The sequence below is a fragment of the Epinephelus lanceolatus genome, chromosome 23 (genome assembly GCF_041903045.1).
Source record: "Epinephelus lanceolatus isolate andai-2023 chromosome 23, ASM4190304v1, whole genome shotgun sequence".
NCBI classification, from domain to species: domain Eukaryota; kingdom Metazoa; phylum Chordata; class Actinopteri; order Perciformes; family Serranidae; genus Epinephelus; species Epinephelus lanceolatus.
Window position 1 is genome coordinate 15,829,887 of NC_135756.1, and position 10,884 is coordinate 15,840,770.

Here is a 10,884-nt window from a genome sequence, read left to right on the forward strand (position 1 = left end):
CTGGCTAGTCTACTCCTGCCACACTACACAGCAAAAATATGAAAGATAAATACTGTGTGAGTCTGTCAGCACAAAACATTTAAAACTTTTTGTTCAAGAAATACTGAAAGAGGGGGAGAAATACAGTATGAGGAGAGGAGAGGCAACAGCAGGCGCATGTGAAAACCGCGGAGACGTTAATCTGACAGATGAGTGCTGTAATGAGTGACAGCATGATGGGAATAAACACTTCAGGGACTCTCAGAGAAGTGACACAGGCAGTATGATGTTACAGTGGGGAGACACAGAGGGTGTGTGTGTATCGAGGCAGTATACATTATATCAGAGGGGGAAAGATGCAGTTAACACTGCAAGAGACTCTTTAAAGATTTCATATAAACCTAATTGTCATATTATGTCTGATAATCATAATTTTCTTGATATCAAGAGATAACTTCTTTCAGTTTGGGTGACATTATTCCTTTGGCCAGTTTACAGTGCAAAGTAAGTTTGTATTGAAAGATTTACACTCCATGTACTGTACATTTCACAAGCTGATATGCACCAGAAACAGAATATTTTGAACCAGGTGTACACTGAAACCAGACACCAACTTTTCTCACATAGCTATTACTTGCTCAATAGCAGCCTACACCGAACCTGCTGTTTGACCTCTTAGTATCCAGCATGTACAGGTTGTTCTGCAACTCATTTCACTGCAAGCTATTATTTTGGCTCCGTATTCAGCTGCTATTATTGATCAGAACTTGTCATTCCAACCACACATTGACAACCTTGTTTCCAAGCTGAAACTGAAAGCAAGTTTCTTTTTCGGGAATAAATCCTGTCTCTTCCTCCAGGCAAGCAAACACTTGATTTCAGCAAGTTCATTTCACCTTTATTGGACTGCGGTGATCTGCTCTATATGAATGCCCTTGACCAGTGCCTAAGGAAGTTGGATACTGTACACCATTGTCTTAGTACAGGTTGTAGGAACCATGTACAGCACCATACACTGTATGCTGTTGCTTAATTGCTATCTCTGTTTGTCCGCAGACTTCGCATTGGTTGGTTTTTTATATATATCTCTGCTTGGGCTGGTTCCTTCTTATCTATGTACATCAATGTGTGAAAATCAAAATCAATATGGCTTGCGCTCTCACAGTATTCTAGATGTTGGTCCTCAGTTTCAAACTGATGAGGTAAAAACGCTGCCCTATCTTCCTGGAAACTTTTGGAGCTGATTACTATGGGGAAATTTAAGTCAATTTTAAAGGATACAGAAAAGAGCACTCTTGGTCAATGTGAAAATTTCACTAATTTGTTTATGTATTACAATGTATTCAATGTATTTATGTATTTTTTGTATTGCATTTTAATTGGATATTGTGCTTGCTCATTTGCGGTGTGTGGCAGTCGTACTTGTCTGCTTCTGTTTACTGTCGTAAATAAATTTATACTGCCCTCTTGGTCAGGTCGCTCTTCAGATTTTTATCGTCAACACTTTTACCATGTTAAAAAATAAAAAATACCTATTAAGCCGAGACATTAAATGACTGACCGGTGGTGTGAATAGAATTGATCATCTTGATATATGCAATGTTCTGCTGGGAAGCTTTGGGTCCTGGCATTCATGTGGATGCCACTTGACACGCACCACCCACTTTAACACTGTACACCCCCTCATGGCAACGACACTCCCTGATAGCAGTGGCCCCCCAACAGGGCAGTGTATCCTGCTACACCACAAAAAAATGCTCAGGAATGGCCCAAGGAATGTGATGAAAAGCTCAAGGTGCTGATCTGACCTCCAAATTCCCCAGATCTAAATCTGATCCAGCATAAGTGGGGTGTGCCAGTACTCAAGAGGTTCTATGTCCATGCCTTACTGGGTCAGGGCCAAGTCCGATCCATTGTGGGGCCTCCTTGGGTATCCTGTGGTGTTTGGCACCAAGGCATTGCTAGATCCTTTGAGTCCTGTGTGATTGCAAAGTGGGACCTCCATGGATTGGATGGATTGGACTTGTTCCAGCATGTCCCACGGATGCTTGATCAGACTGGAGTGTGGGGAATTTGGGGTCAGTTCAATTCCTTGAGCTTTTTGTCACATTCCTCTGGTCATTCCTGAGCAGTTTCTGCATTGTGGTGTGACGCGTCGTCCTGCTGGGGGAGACTTTTCAAGTCTAGGTGGATGGTGCGTGTCAAGTGACAGCCGCATGAATGCCAGAACCAAAGGTTTCCAAGTATAACATTGCATTGCAACAAGATGACCAATGTTATTCAGTTCTCCTGTCAGTGGTTTTAATGTTGTGACTGATCGGAGTATATATACATATTAAGTCCAACATGTCAGTGCGAAAACTTTTAAATAAATATGGAAAGTTGGGACTTCTTTTTTAGTTCACAACCTAACAAAATATGCTATTTCAAGGATGACATTCTGCCATTGTATAATCATAACTTACATCCTCTACTTTAGCTTAAGTGTGGGTTATTGAAAGTGGACTTTTCATACATTATTTATTCATGAACTGCATAAAGATGTCACCAAAGCAAAAGGTAGAACAAATGCATCCAACAGCATTTTGATATGTAGAGGCATATAAAATGTGCTTTAAAGTGTGCTTTCTACATACCAATGAACCATCCGGATCAAGTAAAGCGCATTTGAAGTGTGCAAGACAGAGGCGAAAGCGTCCAACTGACTTTGAACTCTCTACAACCTTTCAAAAACACGTTGTACTGACTGAGCACAGGTTGACTGAAGTCTCACTTCTTTCCACCCCCACAAAGAGGATTTTTCATGGTCCTTTGGGCATACCATCATCCCTCTTTTTTCCTCCTCCTCAGATAACCCCATTCTAGCAAACTAATTATTACCAAAGTCTGAAGGAAGATGTGTGGGTGTGACAGAGAAGGGAGAGAGGAAAAGGGAAGTGAAGGAAAGGAGCAGAGGGATCACAGAGCCCGGTCGTTTAGACCTCAGTGCCATCCTCCAGCTCCCCTGCCGAGCACACTGCAAAACACACATCAAAAGAACAAGAGCGCACGCAAACATACACACCTGCAGCGCTCCTCGCTGCACTTAGATGCTGTTCTCTTGAAGTAAAAGAGTTGCACCCACTGGACTGTTCAAGGCTGCTGGAAAATGATTCTTTAGAGGACTGAGAGGTGCCAGGAAATCAATCTTAGCATTAACACTTCATAGAGAAGCTGGTGTTTATGTATGTGTACTGTGCACACTGCGTCAGTGTTGCCTCATGTGCATTAATACATGTCAATAGGTCTTCCCACACCTTCAAGAACAAGATAACAATCCTTCCTTTTTCCATTTCACACCTTCATCTCCGTTACCATGAAACTAAACAAAACACCAAATCACCAAAGACCAAATCTATCAAGCATTTCTTTTTTTGTTTCATTCTGTTTGTCTGTCTTTTTACCTTACTGAAACAACTGTACAGCTCACACACACTCACACATCCATCCCATCCATCTACTCACCAGCATATCTGTGGCATGAAGGTAGTGCTTGCTCGCCATGTAGGCCTCCAGCCGCTGAGGCACCTGCTTGATGCTTTCGATTTCATCCAGCAGCTGGAGGACGTGCTTGTGCTCGATGCCCTCTATCCACAGCTTTCTCAGCTCGTCCCTTTTGCAGTGGAGCAGCATCTTACAAGACAGGAGGTTCTCCTTCACCTGCAGAACAGAGCAAGTTGAAATAAAAAAAGTCAGACATTATACTTGACCACAAGGCAGATTTTAGGTGCAGCAGTGCCAACAAACAAAAATATTTTGGAGGTGTACATCTAGCCATTTCTGCAAATACTGAAAAGGTACTTTAAAAAAAAATGTTTTTATGAAAGCTGAATGGTAAAAGGTACAAAGTAAGTCACTCCTTATCTCTTAGTGTTTGAGCCATACATGTGTCTTTACAGATTAAAGCTCCACTAAAGAAAAATATCACCTATCATACAGGTTACTTCAAGAACAGTTTTGTGGTAAAGCATGGTTTCTCCTGACCTATTGTTTAAACTACTGTAGAAGGGCACTCGGAAAGCACAGGTCTCCACCAAGGCTAAATGAACTATCTTGTAATATTAACAAAAGTGAAAAATAATTTTTATATCCACTCCATGATTCGAATCCACTCCAAATGTAATGTTTTCTTCCTTCCTTCCAATGAAAACGGGCCAGAAGTTTTTTCTCTGTAAACCTGCTGAACTGTGTCAGAACACCTTGGTTAAAATACAGTTTTATCCTGCTGAGAAAAAGTGCTAGGACACTGGATGTCCCTTTTGCCGAATCTGTATGGGCTTGCATATGGAAGGGACCGAGGGGTTGCCCTCCACATTTACAATGTTTATTTTACAAGTGTGATGATGAAGATTATATAAAGGAGCTAAGGATTCTGACTTAAGATGACAATTTTTAACTAGGTTGTTTTCTTCTTGGGTGAAACGGATTTGTATTAATGAAGTCAGTCTTTCAGTCTTACTGTACGTTCACGCCAAAAGCGACCAGAGCTTCCAAAGTGGCAGAAGTCATTCATTTTCAATGAGACCCCGGCAACTTGGGCGACTTGGGGGACCTGGTCGTCAACCGCGTGTCTAGGGCGACCAAAGCAACCGGAGCGGCTCTGGAGGGGAGTTAAACTTTATGGTAATGAGCTCTGACGCGGTTCAGCAGCAACCAGTCGGAATACTGACGTGCTTTGATGAAGCGGGTCCCAGAGAACAAGCCATGTAGCTTTGTTACAGTGTATTACTTGCGTTTGCGCCCACTCAGTCCTTTATAATGTGTCACTGTTCGGTTACAGAGAACAAAATAAAAAGAATGAGGCTTGGGACCGCGTCGCAGAGGTAGTTGGTTGGTCTGGTGAGTTTTAAAGTGTGTAATGTTAGTAATAGAGAAGAGAATTGCAGGCTAATGTTACGACTTAGCATGCAAGTCTTCCTTGCTTGGTTGTAATGGGATGACATATGTTTTCTGTTTTCACTGACCAAACCAACTATGAGCTTTTTGACTGGACAACAGCAAGCAGCAACTACGCTGCTTTCAAGCCAGTAGTCCGCTTTGCGGCTCCTTTAAATTGACAAGCACGATCAAACGTTCAGACGCAACAGACTTTGCCTCTTTGGAAGCTTCTGGTGTGAACATACAGCTAGAGGATAAAAAGCCTAAAAACTGTGATAAGAAACCCTTTTTATGTACAAATGGATGGTAAAACATGTTTTGCTTTTGATTACACACAGCTTAGCATCACTACTTTGAAATCCATCTGAAACAATGTAAGCATGAACTCCAGTAATGGTTTATTCAGCCCTCCAGAGTATATCTGTGTATACATATCTCTCCTTTCTACCTGTTTGATCTTGTTGCGGGAGCTGGTGATGCGCTCAGTGATGCTCTGGTAGGTCCTGATGGCAGTGGTGAGTTCAGCATAATGCTGAACGATCAGCTCATCTAAATCCCTGTCACATGTCTCAAAGGCTTCTTCCAGACGACCCTTCTCTGTCTCCCTGTCCTCCACATCATCACTGCTGGACAGAGTCCTGAAATGGAGAGGAGGGAAAGGAAAGGCAGAATTCATAAGTCTGAAGGAAGCATCATTGTTGGAATACAAAGCAGATTCCCTCCAGAAACTGAAATTACAAGCTGAGTTTGAGCTAAGTAGGACCTTACATAAAGCACTTGCAGATAGGTTTTGGCAATTTATCAATATCAATATTTTTTTAGGATTTCATTTAGTTAATGCTGTCTTAATGGTTCCCTACCGTCTTTGTTCTGTGAATTTAATCTTTTTATTGGTTTCAAAACATCTTGCCAAAGGACTGCAGTTGAAAATTAGCCCGCTGGCTAACACTGGCACATTTAAAGGAATGCTGCTTAATGTGTGATGTCCTTATAAATAAAATAAAATAAATGAAACGAAATATAAGACCAGATATCATCTTAGATTTTGGATATCAAAATACTGTTGGGGTTTTTTCTCTCTTTTGCAGTGGTTTTAAAGGCTGCATTACAGTGAAGTGATGTGATTTTCACAATTTACCAGACTGTTCTAGCTGTTTTATTATTTGCCTTGACCAAAATATATTTTATCAAATATCTTACCCTTTAAATATTTTGTGGAAACACCTATAATCAGTCCTAAAATACTGTCACAATATCAATATCAAGGTATTTAGTGAAAAATATCACATTTGATTTTCTCCATGTCACCCAGCCCTATTTCCAGAGGCCATAAGGTAGAAGAAGAACACCAACAGTACAAGACTTTGTGTGCCAACATACCCCTACAGTCTGGCAGCATGAAAACATGAACAGGTGCATTCATGCTGCATCAAATAGATCCAACAGCAGCAATATAGCAGTTATTCACATATTTGGCAGAAGATGCTCATTTGATCCTCCAAGGAAAAAGTAATCGAACCATTTCTCATATTACATACTGGTGCACCGCACTGTAACTTGTATTCTTGTATTGTATACCTGCCTTTTTCTCTTTTAGCTTATTCTTATAAGCTATTCTCTTGCTCTTAATGACTGTTTAATTATGTTTATGTGTCCTTTTATAGTGTGTTTCTTTTGCATTTTGTCTTGATGTTTTAAGAGAAGCATTTTGCCTTGAGATGTGCTATGTAAATTACTTGCCCTGCCCTGCCTTGCCTGGAGTACTTGGCCCCATTGATATTCCTTGCCTCCTCTTTAGAAACCCTTGGCTGTGAATTTTATACCCCATTGTTTTCATGTACATTTATCTCTCTTAAAACGAGTTAAAAAAGAAGAAGTAAGTTTTAGGGACAGTTCATTACAGCTGTCAAAACCGATGCAGGGGTCACAGTGAGGTCACAGTAGTTGTGTGTCGTTTGTGCTTTTCATGTAATTCATCTCATTGTTTTTCATAAGCCTCTGTGCTCCTACAAAATAAACTCAAGTCAAGCTTTAAAACCCAGATAAGTCGTCTAAAGGATTTGTTAGTTGTTAGGATATTTGCTATTTGTGAAACGAATACTGAATGAGCTTTAAGTTAAGAAAGCCAGACACTGCAGCCAAATTTAAACATTTTCTTCTGCTTCAGGAATAAACGAACCTGCTGTAAAGATTAACCGACATATAATATCGTAAATGAAATTACCAAACATGTGAACTTTAATTTCTTTCACATACCGTTAGCTAGATAATCAACAATATCTGTTAACAGGAAGGATGTTGCTAGCATGTCGCTTTAGCATGTAAGCTAGCTGTCAACCCCTGTCTGAGAGCGAATAAGAGCACAGTTAAAGAGCTGTCCGACATTTTAGCAGCGCCGTTAGGTTGATAAAAAGGATGTGACAAACCTCACCTTATGACAGAGATGAGAAGACCAGAGGGGTCTTTGTTTTTGCTAACTGCACTCCTGTATCTCCCTGTCTCAGCTGCCATTTTTCTTCCAGCTGCGGCACCCAAACAGGAAGTCACAAGCGCGAGGTGACGCAGGAAGGCATTCTGGGAGATGTAGTTTGAAGATGAAAAGTGGTGCTGGAAACAGTGGTGCAGAGTTTCTGTGACCTCTGACTTTATCACAGTCACAAATCTGAAACATATGGTGTAATTACATTTATATAGGGCGATAGAAAAGTACGTGTTTGGAAGTAAAGTTCTTTAAATATTCTCTGTTGAATGGAAACAGGTATTTTACACCACATTGTGTGATTTTACTGAAAATTAAAAAGTATGATAAAATAAGGGACTGTTCGTTATCGATAAATAAGGGGATATAACAGGGGAGGCCATTGAAAAAAATCTTTTAAGCACTTGGGGAGGGACTTAGGTTTTTTTTTTTTTTCTTTTTTCTTTTGGCTTATGGGAGGGACATACAACCAGAGGTGTAAATATAGACAGCACAGGCAGTGTGGTTACACTGGGGCCTGTGAGGTGAGGGTGCCCATAGAGAGAACAGGCCCTCAAACAATTCATTGGGTGGAGATTTGGCCCTTATGAGTGATGGCCACCTTGAAAATATGCCTGTGTTCAAAGAAGAACTCTCATAAAACTAAAAACAGTGCAATTTGCTACATATGCCCTTGAAAAAGAAAAAAACAATCTCTGTCATGTGGTGTGTTTTTTTTTCGTTTTCATAAAATAGTCAATGGAACTTATAAAATTATAAATGCTAAAATTATATTTATTTATTATTATAATTATATGTGTATTCTATAACTATAAATCAGCTGTTAAAATTGTTCAATTGAATCAAACATTTGTTAAATTCTTATTTTCTTTGGTATTTTTTGTCATACACAGATATGCAATGATGATTACTGGTCATATGTATGTGTATATGATCCAAAGTCAAGTCTCTGATCATGTGAAGAGAGGATATGTGCACGATAGCATAAACTACAGTCCATTGTAACTACCTTACACCACTGCCTCCAATACCTCCATTTGGTGTGAAATTTGGAAAAAAAAGGTTATAAATGGTGGAGGGAGGGTCATGCATTTTCCAACAGTACTATGGGAGGCTCAAGGAAAAATATTTGTAGCTCCAGGGAGGGGAAAAAGGAAAGAAAAGAAAGAAAATCACATCCCAGCCACCCCCTCCTCTGATAAACAACCAACAATCCCTGACAGTTCTGCAACTATAGGTCCATCTTTTATCATAAAAAGGCAAAACAGCTATTCAAATTATCTCATTTTAATTCAAAATATTTTTATAATGTTAAATTGATCTGGGATTTCCATAATCAGGATGATAAAGATGCTTCATGTTGTGCACAGTGGTACAGATACTGACTCTGTTGTGTTTGGTGTGATGATAGGGAATAAGATGATGCTTGAAGTTAGGTTAGATATTTTTATGCTAAGTATTTTTTGTATACAATCGAAAAATCACAATAGGAAAAAACTGTTTTATTGTAACATTTTCAATCCAGTCCTCTTGAGACTGATAAAGCAAAGGCTCAGCAGAGAAGAAAAGAGAGAGGCAGTGTGTGTCAGTGAGTTAATAGCCTCCCCCATTTAGAACATATAGCGCTGGATTTGGCGCTGTATCTCTGACAATCTCTGCTGTACCAATGAGAATGGGAGAGGGCATTGATTCTGGACCAAAGGGGGTCGATTCCCAGCAGCCTGGGCCCTGATTGATGCACTGGTGGACTGACGAGATAACATTGTGGGTGATCTTTGTGTCTCTTGTGGAAAAAAAACAAAAAAAACAATCGCTGTGTCATGCGGGAGCCGCTGTTTTTCTTCTGAAGGCGCTTAGTTTCCCAGGTCCAAGTTTAATTTTGAAGTTCTTATCACCTCACCCTACAGCCCATGCCCCATCAGTCCAACTAATCTACAGGGCTTCTTTTCTCCAATAACGCAGCACCAAGGTTATTCCTTTCAGCTTGATGTGTGTTTGGACAGTAAGTGATTGCTTTGACTGACTGACCTACGTGTGGATTAAATACAAAGGCAATAAGGTCATCGTAGGACATGCCTTTATGATCTGGTAATATGTAGATCTAAATGCAAATGCTGCATCTCAATTACTCTGTGTCCTTCATCTATGGTTCAGCAAAGAAAATATAAATACTGTAGGAGGTGGCATTTACAGCACTTTGAAAAATAGTGCAGCCACGTCAAACAAAACAACTCAAACTGGTAATTATTCCAAGCTGGCAATGGACATCAGTATGACGTCAGAAAGACACTGGACTCTAACGTCAGACAGACGTTAAATTTTGGTTGGATTGAAAATTGGGTTCATGATCATATCATGTTTGTGGACATCACCATAATGATGTTCTGGAGACTTTGGGTTACTCTCTTTCTCCATATCTCATGTCTCAACGCCATTGTTCTACGTGAAGATGACGTTGGCATGAGATGTTTGGAAGACTTTGGGTTTTGGTTATTGGCAACGCAACTTAAAACCAACAAATATCAACATCATCTGTCATCGGTATTCTATGTCAGATTGATGTTGGAAGTTGACATTGTCCTGACACTGAAGTTTGGTCACCTGACGTCACAACCTAAATACAATCAAATATCAACATCTAGCCAGCTGGGTAGTATGTTGCCCTTTAAGAGACAAAACATTAAGGTAAGAGGAGCTCTATTAGCAAAAGCCATGAGCATCGTAGTAGGGGGAAAAATGGGTATGATTACCCAGGGCTCCTATGGGAAGGGAGCCCTCAAAAAACATGGAATGATAACTTTGGTTTTGTTTGTAATATTTCAATTATAACTAATTAATGCCATTACGAAAGTAATATTGGCTGAATAATCACCCCAAAAGTGGAGCCAAAACAACTCAATCGCCCCCTGGTGGCTGGTTGCAGTTGAACCACGCCCCCACCATGTTAGCAGATGGGACATGGGCCAAACTAAAAAATCAAGGTGTACTCAAATAAATTTTTCCCAAAGATGGTTTCTGTCCTTTTAAGTACCCAGCAAGCAATAGTCGTGATTTAAACGTATTGGCTATATTTAGCTCCGATTTAGTCTAGCTACATGTAACCCAAATCTAGCCGATTTAATTTTGAAATTGATTAAATGTAATTTTCGCCATTGCAGATGGTGTGCGATATGATATTCAATCACGTATGGAGAGTCAACAGTAATTAAAATATGTTTATCTCCATTTTTTGGACATGGTCTCTACATAGCCGTATAATTGATGACGTCTATACTTTGGCTATGGTTAGACTCCTACCAAATTTTCACTGACAGCCCAAATTCAGCCGTGATTTAGCCTAGACGTCAAGTCTTCATGTAGACGGCTATTAGACGTTTTTTTTAAACCAAAAAATGCTTGCTGGGTAGTGCTTATCGCTCCAATGTATGTTCAAATGTGCAATTTTTCTGATAATATTGGTTTTAATTGGTTGGTGCTATCAAAACAGGATTTGATATCATGATTGACAG

At 40.0% G+C, this 10,884-nt stretch overlaps 1 protein-coding gene across 1 annotated transcript in view; it reads right to left on the reverse strand.

Annotated features, from left to right (window-relative positions):
• exoc4 (exocyst complex component 4) overlaps positions 1-7,437 on the reverse strand; it is a 192,899-nt gene extending 185,462 nt beyond the window's left edge. The window contains exons 1-3 of the mRNA XM_033614666.2: positions 7,328-7,437; positions 5,345-5,534; positions 3,484-3,678 (exon numbers count right to left, since the gene is read on the reverse strand). Of these exons, the coding sequence (XP_033470557.1) occupies positions 3,484-3,678; positions 5,345-5,534; positions 7,328-7,407 (465 nt within the window). The 5' untranslated portion in view covers positions 7,408-7,437. The remainder of the gene's footprint in view (positions 1-3,483; positions 3,679-5,344; positions 5,535-7,327) is intronic.
• Between the last annotated feature and the right edge of the window lie 3,447 nt (positions 7,438-10,884).